At 36.0% G+C, this 21462-nt stretch overlaps 1 protein-coding gene across 4 annotated transcripts in view; it reads right to left on the bottom strand.

The window, feature by feature from the left end:
- Positions 1–21462, bottom strand: part of LOC106790448 (discoidin domain-containing receptor 2) — a 149575-nt gene that overhangs the window by 59135 nt on the left and 68978 nt on the right. For all 4 annotated transcript variants that reach the window (XM_014755381.1, XM_014755631.1, XM_014755545.1 and 1 more), the window contains 2 exons: positions 7333–7594; positions 4065–4167 (listed from right to left, as the gene is read on the bottom strand). In XM_014755381.1, the coding sequence (XP_014610867.1) occupies positions 4065–4167; positions 7333–7543 (314 nt within the window). In that variant the 5' untranslated portion in view covers positions 7544–7594. The remainder of the gene's footprint in view (positions 1–4064; positions 4168–7332; positions 7595–21462) is intronic.

Genomic DNA, 21462 nt, shown 5'->3' with positions numbered 1-21462 from the left:
ATCGTATCGAAAATTACGCTCATTATTTTGTCTTTCCATATTTACAAGTTTACAAAGAAGAGATAAATGACCGAGTTAGATTAATCCAAACCACGATGAATTCAATCAACCGAATCAAATGGAATTGGACTAAGTTCTTAAGTGCATTCATAGCGAAAATCAATCAATCGTTTAGTAAACGCGCGTTTAACAAACGAATAACGTTGTGTTTCAGTCACGCATTTTCTACCCCTCGTAACGCGTTTCACTACGTTAGCTAGCGTGTGTCGATCAAAGAGAAAAAAAAACAAAAAATAGAAAAATATATAAATAAAAAAGAAAAGAAAAGAAAAGAAAAGAAAAGAAATGAGGAAAGACATCTTTATGATAGACCGTAGTAGAGTGTATTTAGGAACAAAAGAAAAAAAAAGGAAAAGAAGAAGAAGAAGAAAAAGAAAAAGAAAAAAAAGAAAAAGAAAAGAGTTAGACTAGACGCGATATAAGTATAAATACTCGGCACTCGGTAGTCAAGTACTGACCTAGTTACACCTTAACTACTCCTCCTATGTTAATTTAACGAAGGCAAAATGCGCGGGCAGCCTCTTATCGCAACGGGGGTAACTCTCCCCCAACCCCCTTTTTTTCTCTCAATTTCTCTCTCTCTCTCTCTCTCTCTTTCTATCTATTCAAGTGAAACATTCTATGTAAAGTGGGCCCTCCTACGGTTACAAAGCGGCGCGTGCTATGTCAATGAAATGTATGTGAATTCAGTGCTGGTGTACAAAAAAGGAGACCGGTGAAGGGGGATGGGGGAAAAGGGGTGGGGGGTTAGGGTGAACTGTGTAGAATGTCCAAGATAAACGTCGCTGCTCGTGATGTTATGAAGGGAGAAATATAGGAGATCGATAGCTACTATGCTGTGGTACTCGATAGACACACACACACACACACACACATATATATATATATATACAACACCAATAAAGAAAATGAAAGTACTGATATTGAGCTTGATAATATATTGTATAATACTCTTCTTTATATAATATATTACAACAACAAAAAAGATATATCTATATATGTTATATATGTGTGTATTTTTTTTATAATAGAGAATAAATAATAATATTTTATTAGCGATATATCTCTGTTTCTCTCTCTCTATCTATCTTTCTCTCTTTATTATCTTGTAGAGGAAATTAAAATAAAATCCACGATATGAGTTTATATGGTTGAGTAGATTTTTCGTATATAAAGTGCGAATTCCGTTAGTTAACATATGTGATCATTCTGTTTCGTATGTCCACAGTTAATAAAAACTGACACATTTATTTTTCACGCGTTATCAACCTCGTGTAACATATATCACCGTGGCTTTCTGACTAATGGCGTGGCATTTTATTTTCCTTTTTATTTTTTTTTTTTTTTTTTTTTTTTTTTTTTTTTTTTTTTNTGTCCACAGTTAATAAAAACTGACACATTTATTTTTCACGCGTTATCAACCTCGTGTAACATATATCACCGTGGCTTTCTGACTAATGGCGTGGCTTTTTTTTTTCCTTTTTTTTTTTTTTTTTTTTTTTTTTTCTTTTTATTTATTTTTTGTGTTGCTTTTTCCTTTTTTTTTTTAATCGTAAAGATTAAACAGAGAGTACAGAATGTTGGCTATACTTTTTTTTTTTCATAAATCATCGGAGCGAAAAATGAATTTTGGAAATGGTAACAAAGTAGGATGGTACTGGGTTGGTGTGTCGATACAAACTTGAGAAGAAAAGAATATCCCCGTATCCATTTTTCTTGTTCGGATATTCTTCAACAGTGAAAAAACGACGATATTATGTTTATAGGACGCTTTTATGTTTGTCTGATGCTTACCGATACCATCATTCTACACTTGTCTATCACTTTCACGACTTGTTGAAGAATCCAACTCGTCACGCTACTATTATATTATATTTTCATTCTCTACTTATGGCATTCTCTTCGCGCGTTCAATAGTTTTTTCTCTTTTCTTTTATTTTTTCTTACTTCTCACAGATCTATCCTCTTCATTTTTTTATTTTCTTTCGAGTATATTGGTTATAAGAATTCTTTCTATCTTCTTTTCTTCGATGTTTCTCAACCAGGGTAGTTACATACCTTACTCTCTCACCCACACACACACACATATATACTCTTCATACATTGACACGAAAACTTTTTCTAAAAAGTATTCTTTTGCCGAAGTCGTATAGTTACACGCACACAAAAAAAAAAAAGAAAAGAAAAATAAACTTAAGGTGTCAAGTATACAGGGTAATACCACCCGTTAGCACTTTGACCTTTTATTGATCGAATCTTCTTCCTTTTTTTTATCATAATCGAATACGTACTTTGAGAATAGATAGCGAACGAGTCCGTTGATGAAAGATAACGAGGGCTAATACGAAAAAGATTTCTTTTTTTTCCAATCGGTTGGTTGGTTGGTTGTTTGGTTGGTTGGTTGGTTGGTATCGGACAAATGGCATCTCTGAAAAATTAACCAGTCACGTCCTACCCCCGTAGGGTTTGCCCTTTTGCGAATAGGAGCTGCGACTCGCCCTAATACAGATTTATTGCCGTCTAAGAGCCGGAGCTGGGCGTCCTAATACAGGTATTACGCTGACGCAGGCACCAGGAATTTACACGAAATTGGAGGTAATTTGTAGGAGTCGAGCTCGTTCCACCCTCTGTTCACCCCCATCCACCTTCCCACTCTGTGTCTATGCTTACAACCGTCTTCCTTTCTCTCTCGAGTACATACACACACACATATATACACAAACATGTCTATATAGGTATACACGAACGCGTATCCTCCTCACCCTATCTTCTATTACGTGTGCTCTATCTCTCTCTCTCTCTCTCTCTCTCTCTCTCTCTCTCTTTATCTATCTCTCTCTCTCTCTCTCTCTCTCTCTTTATCTATCTCTCTCTCTCTCTCTATCTCTCGCTCGGGGATTCGTGCCGCACTGTGGCTGCCTCCTGTGCCCGTTTGCCTACGGCTCCAGCAGCAACCAACCCGTCCTCACGATATGTAACTCCAGCAAAGGCTATCTAATTGAATGCACCTGCTCTATAGGTAACGTACCACATACGCTTCCTAATTTATGGTCCCTGCCGTTAATTAAAATATGACCACTCGCGTCGAACTTATATAGGACAACAAATAAAAGATTTATCTTTGTCCCCCTTCCCTCTGAACAATCCGTAAGAAGAAGAAGAAGAAGATTTTTTTTCTTCTTTCTTTTTTTTGTTTCTTTTTTTATTCGATTGACCTAGCATATCAACCGTATTCCTCTCCCCCCGCCCCGTTTACCGTTCGCCGTATCGAAGAGGAGTTACGAGAATTGATTATTGAAGGTTTACTTTTGGTCTGAGGTTGGCTCGGCGTATTAACGCGATTCATCAAGGATCAAATTTATTCCCGGTTATTAAAGTCAATATTTTATCGCATATTCTCGTCCCCGAGACCGCAACAAATTGTCTTGCGTCTAGACCGATCGATGTCAAACTGATTTAGAATATCCGCGACTGATTTTCCGAATAAACGCTCTTTATTCATTAAATTTCGTTATAACGTTCGATCGATGCCTTTATGTTTGTTTGTAGATATATATATACATATGTATGGAGAGAGAGATCGAGAGAAATAATAAAATAATAAAAGAGACAGAGGGATAATTTATTTATCGAATGGTATGGGCTTTAAAAGTTATAAAGTAATAAAAAGTGGGATAAATACCGACGCGGTGCAATGGGTATCATGAATAATTGTTGAATTCTCATGCAACAAAAGTATTCCAGGACCGATACGAATTCGTATGGAAACAATTACGAGTCCAACTAAAAACGTACCCATTTATTAACGTTACCGTGTAAGAGATAAAGGATAGAGGACGGAGAGAGAGAGAGAGAGAGAGAGAGAGAGAGAGAGAGAGAGAGAGAGAGAAAGATAGAGGAGAATGGAATTCGTTTTCTCTATGGGTTATAACAAAATGACCACTTTGTGTTGGGCGTTCGACACAAACATTGGATTATACGTGATACCATTGTTCTTCCCTTACCTAGCATGCTTCGGCCCAAGACTGGGATCATACATGGAGCTTGCCGTGATGTCTTCATTGGGGATTTCACCGCTCTCCATGCCCAGAGCGTTGGTGCATTGTCCTGAAACAATTGGAGGACCTGTATTAAACCAGAGATCAATGTCAATCTGTACGTCGTTAACTTCTAACTGATTGTGCTGAGTCTATGACACAAGTATATAGGACCAGAATGAGAGAGAGAGAGATAGAGAGAAAGTGAGAGTGAGTGAGAGCATCTATGCAAATTAATTACGTAAATGCTTTTAGTTAACCGTGTATACTCAAGTTACGCGATAGTAATCAAGTTCAAACGAGATAACGAATTACAAATACAGATAATACTATCGCGCCTAGCTTTGTTCCATTCTATATGAGCTAACGTTTCCGTGGATGAGAGGATGATAGTAGAGGAGGAGGCAGGACAAGAGGTTGTGACGATGAAAACGTTGGTAACACACAGGTAGGCAAGTACCCCATGATAAATCGTCGAGTTTGCAGGGAAGTCATGTACAACCAGAGAGAGAGAGAGAGTGAAAGATAAAGGGTAGGGCGGGGAGGGAGAGGGTGTGTCGAGGGGTAGGGGAGGGTTAGCAACAGCAAGTTGCGATACGCCGTTGCACTTAAGCTACGGTTCTGCAGTTACGTGGCAAAGTTTCAAAATTGCAGAATGCAGCGGACGTGGGATTAGCCGGACGGCTCTTCGCGCGACCTATCCTGCTGGGTTACCTTCGTACACTTTCCCCCCAGCCCCCAACCTTCCTCCCCAGGCCCCCACAGCCCCCACCTCGTTCTCTTTTCTACCCCTGTTGCTATCTCCTCTCATATCGTCTCCCATACTACACCATCGGAATATAACTTTGTGAGTATTTGTAACAATGCTTTACGTTGTTTTACCTAACCTTACAGAGAACCTAGTGGATATATCATAGATGCATGGATCTACATACTTGCATTCTAGTCTATCCGTTCGACTTCCAATGTTTCCATTAAGCACTAGCCTGATTACAACACAGTAACTTCAATGATAAAGGTTTTGGTTAGGTGGAACTAGATCAGAAATCGTTCCTGAAGCTCCCCCTATTGTTTCTTGAGTGACTAAACTAGCTGTTGTGATATGCAAGCCTTTCGTTAAACTCCAACGAATACCGAAGTTTCTCTACAAATAGAAGTACTTATAACATACTCAACTAGTCTCTCGCTAGTTATATTCTACCAAAAGCTTATGTATTATGTAGAGCTTAGAATAATTCTGAGTAAACTAGAAATTTCTCGTATAATTCAACATGTGATTTTTGGATGACGTCATTGAAACTCTAATCCATTCAACCATCCACCCACCCACCCATCCATCCAACTGTTCGTTGAGTGATGAAATCAAAGATTGTACGCGTAATCTGTTTAATACGGTAGATACATTTCGAATAGTAAGCTAGCTAGTTAGCTAGCTAGCTAGTTTACTCGTTTTATATCGAGCATAAACGAAGAAAGTTCAGTTCGTGGTACGGATTGATAACCATTACGAAGCAACGCGACTGGGTCTCATGTCCCAAAGCAATAAGTCACTTTGACGTGTCGCGACGTTCTAGACGCAACGCGTTTTAACACGTCGCGTGCATAACAAATGGTCCGAACGAATCGCGACACGATCGATATGTTCCCATCACACAGAACTACTCTCTGTGTATACGTGTGCTACACGTCATTGAACGAGATCGATAGGCGGTCCACCGGTATGATATTTTAGAACGAAACGCTTTTCCCGTCCTACGACAATGGATTGTCGTGTGCCTTAGAAAATACTCAAACCCAGATATGGAATTCTTCTGGATTTTTTTCTCATTTTCTCTCTTACTCTCTTGGGATATTATCGATTTTCAAGTTAATTGATTTTATTAATACCTATTATGTTCCATTGTATACATTCATTCCATACGACCAAGCTCATTCCTTTCAACTTTTCCTACTTTTCTTTTTTTCACTCGGATAAAAATCACGTTGGAAAAAAAGAAAAGAAAAAAAATTGATTCATTTTTATTCATTCGAAGGAAAGTATTGATTCCACGTTAATTGTACTACTTATTTTTTTTTTCTTTTATATATATATATATGGTTGATATTTTATTCAGTTGATTAATTCGCCTTAAAGTGGATGAAAGAAATAAGGTAAAAATAAAAGGAAAGAAAAATAATGCAAGGAGGGGGATGCAAGCAAGCAAGCAAGCAAGAAAGCAAGCTCAGTCGCATACATAGTCAATGCCACGTGAGAACGATTTAGCACAATGACACTCGGCCGTTCGTCTGCGTCTGAGCAGCTATTAGATAGTATTGTTAATTCATCGTGCGGCTGACATTTCATTTGCGTGGGTACAATAGCACTCCAAGCTGGCAGATGCGTGAGAAAGAGAGAGAGAGAGAAAGAGAGGAACTCGTGCGTTCGTTTTATGAGAAACGTTCACTTTGCTTTTTAACTTTAGGGGGTCAGAGGGGGCCGGCGAAAAAAATATAACTATTTATAATAATTGTAAGTGTAGCGTAAAATAAATGTTTACTTATAATGAAAATTCAATTAATCAAATAACAATATAATTTATCTCGTTAAATTATCACAAACGCGCGCGCGTTATTTCAATCTAAATTTATTGTACTTAAAACAGATGGTAATTCAATAATAAAAATGATAAAACAATTTACTATACGTTCCGAAAAAAATTCGTGTATGGGTATGAAAACAAATTAATAATAATATAATTATATATTAAAATATATCATTTAATTTGAAACTCGTAGAATTTCTTGCACATCGATCCATTAATAGTATTGAATACTAACCACGTATAAAACGTGTGCTTAAAGAAACCAAAGAAAATTCCAAGGAATAAATTGTATTCCAGTGTACGGTTATAACTTTCTTCCTACAAACGGAAAGTACCTCAGGGACGATGCATGGCATACTTATCCTACGAGTGTACTACGTGTGTACATTTCTGTGCACGTTTCTCAATTCATTGTTCCTTCTGTATGTGTATGCAACGTGATTTTTAAAATGTAATAGAATAGAATAGAAAGAAATAAATAAAGAAAAAAAGCAAAAATATATAAACATCATGCAGTGTAATAATTTTTTTCTCAACGTTCAAAATGTAATACAAAAGAAATTTGTTTTTGTTAAAATATAAATCTAAATATATTTATTTAATTATATATATTAAAATATAAATTATTTAAAAATGATCTCTGATGAACTTACCCAAATCCAAGCATCGATAGCACGGTATCGATGACAGAATAAAAATGGCAATGAGTAGTAGTCTTCGATGGTTCGAAGATAAATTCGAAACTAGAGCAAAAACCGACATGTCACCGACGACCTGGGCCATCGACCTGGACGCACCGTTCCAAACGAGACGTTCGTCATCACTGACTATTGCCGATCCTGAACCGGTTCGGCCATTGAGCATGTCCCTGGCATACTTTTAACTTCGACGAACTGTTAATTGTCCGCCAATAACCTGTACACAAAATAAATATCACACGTTATCTAAAGTACCACACACAACTATATTATTAGATCATAATGTTTAAACAAAAGAGACTTAGATTGATACGAATCCTTTGCTAGTCTAAAACTTCGAACCGTATTCCCTTATCTAGATATCGCAAATATTAAAGTTACTAAGAAAGTTTAACTTTGTCGTTTCGTTTATATTTCTATTGATTCAAATCTTCGTGCAAAAAACTTTTTAATTATTTTAAGAAAAAATATTCGAATAAGAGTATATATATATATAAGGTATAACATAAATTTCTTATATATATATTTTAACATATTATTTATGTGTGACAGGGTTGAAAGAAAAAGAAAAATAAAAAGGAAACGTGTTTTATGGAAGCTTAAAAATCAGTATAGTATCGATAAGATATATTCTTTTATTCTTTCATTCGAGCATACACAAAAATAAAAAGAAAGAGAGAGAGAAAGAGAGAGAGAAAGGATATATGTCTACACCTTGAGAAAAAGAGAGGGGGTGAAAACTATTTTATTCGATGAATGCGAGGTCGCAGCAACGCCCGTTAGATCCTTCTCCTCCTATCCTGGGGTCCCATTTATACTCGGCTCACACGTAGTCAGAGAAATGTTGTACAGGTACCTACATAGAAACGGGTACGCTTACATAAGGCAAATGTAGAGAGACACGCGCACCATCATCATCGTCCTTGGTACTTATATACACCATACTCCAGTGAAGCAATCCCCTCGTATCTCGCGAGTCCGGACTTAGCTTGGAAACTGCAAGATATTCCAACCGCGTCGACCCACATTGAAAGTTTCCTCGAATGTACGTAACTACGCAGGTAGAAAGACGCGAATGTCGTTCACCTTCTATCCCCATAGATAGAGAAGAGAGAATATAGAAAGATTGGTGGTGCCTACCTTTTCTATTTGAAAACTAGGACAACGACACGAAACACGTATCAAAAATATAAAGATAAAAACAAAAAAGATACTAGAAAAATGGAGTATACACACGACGTAGATAGATTATTATTATTATTATTATTAGTTTCCTTTTTTGTTTTCTTATTTAACAAAATATTACAAGTGACAAATATTCAATGAGAAATTTTATTAATCGTTAATAAAAATCGTTTGTTATAATATAATATTAATAATATATAAATATACATGTAAACCCACTGTCAAATCGATATAAAAAAAACACATTTATTATTTTTCACTCTTTAATGAAAATTCTTTTGTAAAGAGCAACCTTAATATGAAACCTTTTTTAATCTTACCCACCTCGCGTTTTATGAGACTAATATAATATATGCACTTACACAAAAGACTCCCACCCCCTCTTATGTATGTTATAACGTTGAAAGTGATCCCCTACTTTATCTTTTTATCTCATTCATCGATTTGTCAAAGCGGAGCAGCTACTCTCTGGCTTGGTTATGGAAAAATCTGGTCTGCCCATCGAACGAACGAACGAACGAACGAACGAACCTACTACTACGTACCAATTGAAGTGAATCGATGATGGAAAGGGAACATGGGATCTTTCTAGGAGGGGGACAAAAGAGGGGTCGGGGGGGAGACAAAGAAGCTAGACGAGATGCGACTTCGTCGATGCTTTTGTATGCACTCGATAACCCGTGCAGAACAAACAAGCCTACGAGACACAAAAGAAGAAGAAAGAAAGAAAGAAAGAAAGAAAGAAAAAGAAAGAAGTAAAAAAGCGGACTCTCCTCCTGTTCAACGAACGAACGAACGAACGAACGTAGGGTACGTTCTTCCCTTTCTTTTCTTCATTCCACATGCCAGAGTACTGTCATTACCCTGCATGAACGGAAAAAGAGAAAGAGAGAGAATGAAAAGTAGACGCGGCGGTAAGGGGGACGGGGGGCGGGGGTGGGGTAAAGGGAAGAAAGGAGATGTAAACAGAACGATTTTGCGATGCAAATTTCATTCCGTTTCTCTCGAACATATATCTACCTTTTTCTTTTCCCTCTCTCTCTCTCTATTTTCTTTATTTTTTTTTTTTCACATTCCCGTTTTCCCACCCTCTTCCCACCCCAGTTACTAGTCTCTTTAAGTCGATTCTTTTTCTTTATCTTTCCCCCTCCCCGTTCCCTACTCCTATCCCCCATGCCACCCTTATTTTTTACGTCGTCTACGTTACCCCCCTCCCCCAATCCTCCCACCCCCACGTCGTATCTTTATCTCGCGTATTCTCTTTTTCTTTTTTTTTTTCTCTTTTATTTTTGCAAGGAATCGTCGAGGTTCCTACCCCTACCCACCCCTCCTACCCCCTTGTCTTTTTTTTGTCCCTTTTTTCATTTCTTTCTTTCTTTCTTTTTTTCTCTTTATTTCTTTCTTTCTTTCTTTCATCCGTTCTTCTTTGTCTGTGTGTTAGGTGTTGCCGAGCACTTTTCAAAGTTATCTCGACGCCCTCGCTTGGACGGACATGCATTTTCGTGGTTAGCACTGATTTTTACGAGAATAAGAAGAAGAAGAAAAAAAGGAAAAGGGAAAAAAGAGGAATAGAAAAAAAAAAAAAAAAAGAAAAGGGCCAATCCTTTCTACCATTGTCCTATCGTTTCTCTACAGGAAACGAACTTGTTCGCAATCTTGAAAGTAGGTAAGAGAGAACAGTAGGGTAAGTAGATCGTGGAAGGATGAAAACGAGAAAGAAACAGAGGGAAAGTGAAAGAGATTGAAGGAAAAAAAGAAAGATAGAATGAAAAGAAAAGAAAGAAAGAAAGAAAAGTAAGAGGGGGGAACGGTGATGGAATTAATTAGGAGACGAGGAAGCCTCTTCTTTCGTACTCTCTTGAGAATCCTCCCATAGTGGAAAAGCTGACTCATTTTCGTCCTTCGAAGGATCCCTTCCAGGGCCCCTACCTATCCTCCTCCTCCTCCTCCCTCTCTTTTTTCACTTTATTTTTTTTTTCTTCTTCTTAATTTCAGACTCACTTAGTACAGTTCGATTTTTCGTGTCTATGGAGGTGGGAGGAGGGGGTGGTGTGGGGTGATGGGGAACGCGAATGAGAATCGAAGAAAATAATTAAAAGCAGCGCGTTCGAGAATATTTCTTATTAAAAGGATCTCTCTCTCGCGAAATAAAAGTTTGAAGGATTTCAACGTGGGTGGATCCTTGAACTACTGTGAGTGGACTTTATGGATTATGGATAAAAGTTTGGAAAGATCCGTTTCGACAAATACTTATCCTATCTCTCTTACGTTCATGGGGAGGGGGGGGGGGATGAAACCGAATGGTCGTACCGGCTATTCGTTAAAATGTTGAATAATTTTTTCCCTTTTTCTTTTTTTTCTTTTTTCTTTTTTTAATCTTTTTTTCATTTTTTTTTCTTTCTTTTTTTTTTGGATTTATCAAGAAGGACGAGAAGATGAGTAAGAACTGTTTGAAATCGTGATATCTAGCTGGCGGAATTGAATCGAGCTTTGTAGGATGAATCGGTGGAATACCAAATCGATGGAAATCTTTTCATTGAAATGGCACCGCTAACGGTTGAAGTTTCAGCTTGAATAGAATTGTCTAATTGTAAGTTTGCTAGTTACCTAATTCTGGTCGTCGTCGTCGTCGTCGTCGTAGTTGTCGTCGTCTGTGTGGACGTTCTCAAAAGTTTTCACTTACTTCGCTACGTTGAATCGTAGAATAAAACCATTCCGATAGGAAAAACTACTTTACTTGTTTTTAATCTTTGATCGATCCCGGGTTTTATCCGTAAAGTAAAATCATTTTTCAATCGTCCGTAATATTTTCAATTTTATAGATAGTAGTATTATTATTTTACTCTGATTATAAAATAATTTCCAAAATTATGAAAATTAATCTGATTAATTAAAAATGTATATTAACATAGATAAATATTATTTAAAGAATTCGGATTTTGCTGTACACCGTTAAGACATATTAATTGTAATTTTACATGTTTAATATTAAAATTCATAATAATTAATATATTAGCAATAGTATTGCATTATTTAATTGAATAACAACAAAAATTATCGTCTCTCCAATATGTCTTGTATAATTTAAAACTAATTTATAATTTACAGTATATCAGTCAAGTACCATCCTTTAAAAGATAAACACAATAAGATGGTACACTTTAGAAAAAGTGGTTTTAAAATACGCACCAAGTAACAAATCGAGACGAGACTTGATTCCAAAGACACGCGTTTGATAGAACGAAAGTCCTTTTCTTAAAAGTTACATACTACAGAAAAAGGGATTCAGTGAGAATCTCGTGATGAATTATTCGGTTTGTGGCAATCTTTAGTCTGTCTTGTTTTCTAGCCACGACACAAGGATTTTATTTATTTCTTTCTGTCTTCTATCACTTTCTTTTTATTTCTCTTTTCTTTTGCGAACGATTGCACTTTCTTCTAGGAAATTGAAGATAGAGAGAGAGAACACGATTATCCGATCGGAAAGCGTGACTTCGTCACCCTGATACGGGAAAAATCTCGTTTCGAATCGAAAGAAGAAGATTTTCCCTGTGATTCGAGAAACTAACATCGAAAAGGGATGTTTTTGGTGAATTTTACATGAGATTAAGTAACCCTTGTTGTAGTTCAACTTTTCCTTTTCAAATCGATTCTTCTGTATTTTTTCTATCTGTTTCTCTCTCTCTAAATCTCTAATCTAAACATTTCACTAATGTAATATAAAGATATTATATTTATCTTTCCAATCAAAATCTAAAATCAGATCGTAGCACACAAAGTAAGAAACGCGTATCTTATTCTAATCACATAGAGAAGTTGAAAAGTTTTCTAAGAATGTTCGAGAGAAAATTTAATAGCAAATATGTGTGATAAGAGAAAGATTAGAATCTAAATAGAATCGTTCTATTACAGTTGGCTTGTTCTCACGGTTAACTCTTTTGTTTATTCGTTAAGTATCATTCGATGATGATCAAATAAAATGAAATCCTAGAGCGGAATAATAATAATAATAATAATATACCGGTGGTCACCAATTTCGTAAAACGTTTCTGACCTATACACTAATTTACCATGTAATAACATTTTTAAATCGAATATCGAAAAGAGATTTATTTCGATTGGAAAATAATATTAAACGAGAGAGAGAGAGTAGATAAAATATTCAATTAAATATCGTATAATTACTATTAAACGTAAACCTTTTGATGTTTATTATTAATAATTAATAATTATTAATGGTAGAGTACTTATATTTTTGTTTTAAATAAAATGGAATTTATTTTACATTTAAATCGGTTAAAAAAAACAACAACAACGAGACAATTTTGAATTAGTTGAAAGGCTTGAAACGAAAGCATCAGCTTTCGCGTTCACGCGGAAGAATACACGTGGTGCCTCTGGTAATTAATTAAGCGTCCACCCAAACGCTTATCGTGTCAATTGTGTTTTTGGTAAAGAAGCTATCGAAAAGATAAGCACGGCGAATAAGCGTGAACACGTGTGCCAGCAATTGTACCTTTTGATCGTGGCCAATCTGTTATCAGCCGTGCTGCGTGATCCAAAAGAGTTTCGAATACGTTAATGATCTGCATTCACGCTTGGATAGGTAGGCTATACACAATTGGATTTTCGCCAATTGTGGCGGCAATTAGAGGAATTCATGGAACGTGTTTAGCTCATCAATTGTGTCAAATAATCCATCCAACAATCGTACCCCCTTCTGCCCCATTCAGGACATTTCAAATTGTTCGAAAGTAACAAAAATATTTTCAACTACGCGAATCTATGTTTTATTTTATAATAACGTTTTATTGCATTCCGTAGAAAAACAAACAAAAATACTCGCGTACGGACAGATTTTATCGAACGAGAAAAGGAATCACTTTGACAAATTTATTTTTGTTGTATGTTAATTTTTCAAAAAAGAGAAAGAAAAAACGAATAGAAAAAAAACGAGGAATGCGAAAAGTCAACTTGAAAAAAATATCAGTATTATGTGAACTTTTGTTAATCGTCTTTTATGGTCTCTTCAATGATAGTTCTCGGAGCTCGAACGTAATGTCGAAAAAAGTCAGGAGGAAGGAAGAGGAAAGACAAAAGAAAAAAGAAAGATAGAAAGAAAGTAGGTTTACGTTTCTAGATCCTAATGTTTCTTCGAGTAGGTACCCAGCAATTCTATTAGATATTTGTGAGCAAGGAAAATGGTCTTTTATGACGACAGTCTAGAAACTTTGGTAACGTTAGTAAAACGTACGTAACTCTTAACCCGTAAAGCTGATTTTGTTGGAAAGTAAAGAAGAAGAAGAAGAAGAAGAAGAAGAAGAAGAAGATGATGATTTTACTTCTTACGTATTCTGTGTTCTTAAGTAAACATACTCTCTCATTCTTCGCGAACAGTTAGTCAAAAATAATATTCGTCTATAAAAGGTCAATCCAACATTTCCATTTAAAGAAAAACAAACGATGTTCCATATTTCGAGTATTTTACCGTGAGAGAGAAGTAAAAAAAAAGGAAACGATAAATGGGTTTTAGATAAAACGATAATAATAATAATAATATATCGGGATAGAAATCAACTGATTTTGTTGGAAATTTGACAAGTATGAAAGAGATAGAAAAAAGGTTTGGGGTTAGAACAGCAGCACCAGCAGCAGCAGCAGTAGCAGCAGTGGCAGTCGTTTGGTATCGCAATAACAATCATAGAGGTTCTTCTAGATTCGTGATAGCAAAAAGAGAAAGAGAAAGAGAAAGAGAGACAGAAATAATTTGAAATTCTTACCGGACTACGGTCAGTACGCGCGATTACATCGGGTACACGTACGAGTTTGAATTCGGTAGAATCCTATCGGAGTGGTACGTGAAAGGCGTGAGTGGTTCGTCGGTCCATAAAAGAAGACGAGGACTCTCTTTCTTTCATTCTTTTTCTCATTCTCTCTCTCTCTCTCTCTCTCTCTCTTTCTCACATTCCCTATTTTCTGAAAGTGTGAGAAAATGGTAGAGGATATACTCCATACATACATACATACATACATACATACATACATACATACGTATATGTACCTATCTCTATCTCTATCTTTATCACTATCTCTCTCTCTTTCTTTCTTTCTTTCTTTCTTTATATATATATATATATATATATATATATATATCTATATCTATATAACAGTTAGGGATAGAAACTCAAAAGGAGAACTTAAACGCGGAATAGAGTCGAATAGGCGGCGTTCGTCCGGTGCTTCGAACCGTTCCGCCGATTTAATAACGTAAATTGTGCGCGGCTTGCTTTAGCAGTTCTGTCACGAATTTTTCTAAAGCACACTATCGAGTGTTCGGGTTCCTGCCGGGAATACGGAGAGAGATCTTTCTCTCTCTCTTTTTCTCTCTCATTCTTTCCCTCGGGCCAGGAATGGCTAGGAGGACGTTTCACAGGGCCCGTTGCTAACCTTCTTCTACTCATCCTATATCCCTTTTTGTCCTTCTTCTTATTCTTTTTCTTCTTCTTTCTTTTTTTTTTTTTTTTTTAAGCATTTTCCACCAACTCTTCTCTTCTCGTATTTTGCTTTTCTTTCCTTCGCATACTCCTCCTACAGTCTCCCACACCTCCCCACCGTTTTCACCCTTTTTCCTTGACGTTTCTCGCATATATGTATATATGTACACAAGGTTTATTTGGGTGACAGGGTTCGAGTTAGAAAAAGAGAGATAGAAAGAGACGAATTGCACCCTTGTATCAACGTGACTCGCATTCGCGTGCCTTCCGGCTAATATTTCGGGGTTAGTACCATCCTATGAACAAATTTACGAAATTTTACGGTACTGCGTTTGCGTTTAATATTTTTTTCACGTATCATTTTATCATCGTTCGATTTTTTAATTTTTATAATATCCTATTTATTACTATTACTTTCTCATTGTCATTTTTCTTCTCTCATACACATACACAAATCCAATAAATATGTTCTATTGGGATAGTAGTAGTAGTAGTAGTACGTATAACGTAATATATATATTTTTCTATTTATATTTGATCCTTTTCGGTCTCGAGGACAAGTTTGATAGAAAAGTCGATGACCTCCTCCTAGTCGAGTAACACGAAAAACCGGTCACGTATCCTCCGTTCGAACGCTAGCTAGGGGATGATTGACTTTTCCAGGGATAACAAGCGCCACTTCTCTATCCCTTCTTTCGTATCGTCGACTTTAGTCGAGGCCGATCCTTATCGGGGTTGCTCCTTCTCGAGGACGAGGCATTCGTTCTCTCTCTCTCTTCCAAGAAACGATCTTATTTTTCTTTTCCTTTATTTCTGACAATACGTCGGATAATAATAATAGGAATGAAAAAAAATGTTACATATAAGAGGAGAAAAAAAAATAAATAAATAAAACAACAACAATAAAAAAGAATTGTGAACAATTTAAGTTGAATTTATCGTTTTATCGTGATTTCTTCCTGATTTTTTTTTTACACGTTTGATCCTTTTTATTTTTGTTATGATAAAGATTTTTAGAATTGCATCGTAGTGTGCATAAAATATCTGCATTATTACCCTTAATAAATATCCCTCTGTGCTTTTTGTTGATGATAATAATAATAATTAATATTATTATTATTTATGTTGGTAATAAACGTTCAGAAATTTTCGAAAAGTGGGATATTTCTAATTAAAAATCCTCGCATGTGATATTAATTCATATTTTATTTCTCTGCCCCTATTTCTCTCTCTCTCTCTCTCTCTCTCTCTCTCTTTCTCTCTCTATCTTTCACTCTCTCGTTCAGGTCCTTTTGGTTGCATCTGGATACCACGTCTCTTACATACCTCTTGTACCGTCTAAACTTCTCTCCGTGAGTTTCTAGGACAAAAGGAACCAACCCGCAAGGTTCTCAGCACTGAAGTTTCAAAGTTAAAGCGAACCAGTGGTACGTATGTCTATGGTCGATCAAGGGAACCATGGAGCAATCGAGTAAACGAGAGAGAACCGCGTTGCCATTTTAGAAACGATTTAGGAAGAGATCACCTGAACAGATCTTATATACCTGTGCTTTAGGTAATTCATTTTAAGAAAAACTAATAACAATCAAATTCTCTTTAAGTAAATGTTAATAATTGTCTTAATAAACGATTAATTCATTTCTCAAATATGTGTTGGTGTAAATTAATCAGAATAATATTCTTTCCCCCCCCCCCATTAACACAAATGATTCAATATAGATTCAATAGAATAAGTTTTAAATTATAGTTTAATTGATTTTTCTTTGTTTTTTTTTTCTTTTCAAACGAGTGTAACTGAAATATGCATAGGGAAGTTATCGTATCGATAATACTGGCAATTTAGGTTTTATAGCGTGACTCTCGATGGACGGTTAAAATGGCGTGAAAGGATCGTTTCCATAAAATAAGAAGGTGTGGCTACGTGGCCGAACACTTAGAAAAACGTTTTAGTTTTCCCGTAGACGGTGGTCGCGATCTTATAAAAACGTCATAAATATGCAGCAGGAGAATCCGATGTGCGTCGGTTTCGTTTTCTGGGAAGGCAACTTACCTTACCCCGGTCGTCCCACGTTTTGTTTTACATAAACCTACCTACGTATACATCTATATATATATATATGTATGTATGTACGTATCAGAAATACGGCTTGGCCATTTCGAAATACGACGGGGTAAGGGTGTTTTTTTTTGTCCGCCCGCTATCTCTGTGTGTCCACGTTTCGTCCTCTCCCCGGTTTTTAACTTAGTTTTCAGTAAACATCAAAAAGCTTTCTACGAAGTTTATGTGAGAGTTTATGAAACCGAAGTGACGGTGTGGGTGACGGGGGGAGGGGTTATCTACGTGGACGAAGATTTAACGAAGACGAACGATCCTTCATTTACGTTTAATACGAGAATGCACTCGATGAGAGATTACTTTGACTGTAAACAAAAAAAACAAAATAAAACAAAATGAAAAACGAATAGCATATATATATATAATGACTATTTAATGCAATAGTCCGTGAGATAACTATGGGGAAACTATTCCATTATTGTTTTCGTTCAACCGAGGCAATTACTTCGTTCGCGGTGATATCAATCGTACCTACACCGCCTGTACGATTCACTTGGGAATTAAATACTACGACTATTACTATTTGAGTCTCTTTCCCCCCCCCCTTTTCCCGTATTTTGTTTTGCTTCCGATGTTTTCGAAAAGAATGGTATAGAGAATAAAACAAAACAATCGATCGGCACGTAAATTTAAACATTTTCCAAAGCCTGTAGGGAGCCTTCGTCCACTCGTTATGTTTCTGACAAATAAACTCAGCTTTCCGTTGGTTGTTTTGACCATGAAATGTAGAGCACGCGTTCTGTTTTATTGTCTAATAATAAGTTTATTTTTTTCTTCTCTCTCTCGTTACTTTTTCTTTTTTTTTTGTTTTTTTCAAAATTCATCTCGTCGTCGTTGCACTCGTACGTAGATACACGTCGGCAAAATAAATTCAAAAGCGGCGTGGTACGTGTTATGAACAAAAAAAAAAAACAACGTAGAAAGTCAATGGCCATAAATTATTTTCAAAAGCGTGAAATGAAATCTATCGAAGCAGTCATTCGCGCAACATTCAACATACTACGGGTACATAGTTTTCTATCTGTATGTCATTTACCCTTGATACAAACTCCCCACCCACCCCCCTTCCCGATGCCGTCCGCATAAACCCCACCTTCCTCTTTCTCTTTCTCTCTCCTCTTTCACAACTCGACTATTTCACAGTTACGCTGATGAAATAACCTCCGACCAATCTTTTCCCCCCAAACATAACACGGTCAGATGCTTTTTAGCGAAGAATGGATAATTAGCTCCTTTGATATGCAGTGACACAGAACTTGCTTTCTCTCTCTCTTTATATTTCTCTCTCTCTCTCTCTCTTTCTCTTTATCTGTCTCTTTTCATTGCGAGAGCTTGGAGAAAATTGAATAAAAATGAAATGAAAAGTATCGCTTTGTTCGTACTTACGTTCCGGCATATGACCAATCTCTTATTATGTCTTTCCTTTGGTATAACGTAACAGAGTACCACGTACACGCGTTCTGGTTTCTACCCCCCCCCCACCCCCATCCCCCTCTTTGCTCCCATAAAAATCCGTAAAACATAATTCTTATAACGTCCGATGGGAACAAGAGACGTGATATGATTATGAAAGTAACATAAATCTACTTATCGAACGTATTACTTTTTTTTTTGTAGCTGCTTTCTTCGTTTGTTAAAGTTGAAAGGAAAGAATTGACGAGAAAAATAAAATTAGAAAAAAAAAAGAAACAAAATCATATTACCCTATTGTACACGGACAGAACACTATTTTCTATTCTTTATTTCCAATGAAAGGAGAGCTTACCGTAAAAAATGTATTAAAATAGTAAAAGTAAAAGACAAAAAAATGACAAGAGAAAAATAGGATGAAAAGACAGAGGAGAATTGTAGAAACGGGGCGAAGAAAAGGAGAAAAGAAAAGAAAAAGAAAAAAAAAAAAAGAACGGACGGACGGAAAAGAAAAAGGGAAAAGTATAAAAATCGGGTAAGGACCGATCGGTTTTTTGCTGGAAGGTTTTCTTTCTCTTTTCTTTTTTTTTCTTTTTCTTTTTTTCTTTTTCTATGACTTATACTACCGAATATCATCGGTTCGGTTCCCGATGATATTTCTCCATCGGTCTTTTCCACGACCTGCAGGTGACTTCGACGAAGAGAACGCTAGCAAGATGGTTTTCATCTTGAATCTTGAATCGTTTTCCAATACGTAGGACTTATGGATATACATATATATATATATATATATATATATTACTGTTCGGCAGTGATTTCACATTCCCCCCGTCCCCCCGTCTATTTTATTCCAAGTATAAACCCCCTCCCCATTCCCCATACTCTGCCCCTTTCCTCAATACCTCACCCCTGACGGTGGTGGGTGCTATTAAGATGGTAGAAAAAAGATCCAGACGTGCTTGGATGTATGAACAGTGAGAAAGAAAATCTCTAGGTGAAAATGATGATAGGACGAATGGCCTTGACAAAAAAAAGTCGGCCGGTTTGGTATAGGGGGATGAAAAAAGAAAAAAAAAAAAATAGAAAGAGTTAACCGAGCGGGTATATACAACTCGCGAATGGATGCGTTCGCATATTGCCCGGCAAGCCGGAAAATTAAGAGATTGGCTCTGCCACGTGTATCTGTGTGAGTTTTAGTTTATATATTTGTGTCTGTGTGTGTGTGTCTGAGTGCGTGTGTAAGCAAGCGAACGTCAGCGAGCGAGAAAGAAAATGAATAGGATTCACCGACTGGTTCCGAGGACACACGAGAACTATAGAATTCAATTATCTTTCTCTTCGAGGCCGTCCTAATTAAATACTCAATCCTATCATCGGATGCGTTTAGCGTTCGTTCGTTGCCCCTTGAATTTAAATCCTTCCATATTAAAGTATTTTTCTTGTCTTTTTTATTTTTCCTCTTAGTTTTTTCTTTTTTTCTTTTTTGTTCTTTTTATTTGTGATTTTCAATCGTTAAGAAGCAATCCCCATCCCCCCCAATAAGAGAAACATTACGTATTAGGATTAATTTCGATATTATTACGTTTGGATGAAATTTGTGTGTGCATTAAGTTAATAAATGTATAGATAATTAATTGGATCGTTTTTATCGTTTATCGTGTATTAATTATATAAAATCAATTTGAAAAACATTTTCCGTATAGTTAATCGCGTGATACCAAACGAAATCGACTATGCCATGTTTTATTATACTAACGGAGTAGAGTTTCGCTTTTAATAATCAACGGGAGAGAAATCTTAATCCCCGATAATAAATAATTTCTACGCATGCCAAAATCCTTTCTAGCTTACTACTTACTCTAGGCGTATATGAGGATTAAAACTTCCCTCATATTTGTGGCCGTGTACCACCGGTAAGTATACGCTATATCATATTATATATGTACATATACTTGATTTCTGCATTCGCGAACATGAACGAGTAAACTATTAACGAATAAGGAAACTAACGCGCGGACGTATTACAAGCTTTAAATTTAAAACGTTAAATAAAAATATCGAGGATTATATATAAAGATATAATTCGCGTGGATCAGTTTTATGAGTGTTTGAATAGTTGCAGCATGATTGAATTTTTTTTAAAATAATCAATTAAAAAATAATATATATATATATATATATATATTAATTATCAACTTAATTTAAAACATCGTATTATGTTTTGTATAATATTCAAATATATAATATATATATAGAATAATATAAGGTATTGAATAATTTATTATCATTGAATAATTAATATCATTTTCATAATTTTGAATTTTCATAATAATCGAACTCGTTAAATTGGCCTCGAGAAATGAAGAAAAGTTATTCGATAGTCTATCCGGCTAACGAACGTTATTGAACTAACGAATAGGAAAATTCTCTATTCGTTGATATTCTAAAATATTCACAGAGAGAGAGAGAGAGTGAGAGAGAGTGAGAGAGAGAGAGAGAGAGAGAGAGAGAGACCGTTTACGAAAGCGAGTATTAGATTTCGTTTAACTTTAATTTACCACCTACCAGGGTTGTCGAAGAACGCTAGTCCCACTAGCGTATTACTAATTATACCTTTTACAAGCTAGGTTTACCACACACACACACATTAGGTAATTATTTCGCCTCAATATAAGCGTTGTATTATCGGTATTAGCATTTCGCATATTTCATCGATGCACATAGATCGATGTATTTCTAATAGGATGCTCTGGGCACGTTTCTATATGATGATGATGATCATGATGATGATGATGATGCTACTACTATAAAATCACGTTAATGATGTCAATTTTATCTCCTCTACGAAATCTTCTTATACAAATTTCAATCCCCCGTTTC

The sequence above is a fragment of the Polistes canadensis genome, unplaced genomic scaffold (assembly GCF_001313835.1).
Source record: "Polistes canadensis isolate GaletaPanama2010 unplaced genomic scaffold, ASM131383v1 scaffold_0, whole genome shotgun sequence".
Lineage (NCBI taxonomy): Eukaryota > Metazoa > Arthropoda > Insecta > Hymenoptera > Vespidae > Polistes > Polistes canadensis.
Note: the sequence above shows the minus strand (reverse complement) of the source record. Positions and strands in the feature narration are given on the sequence as shown.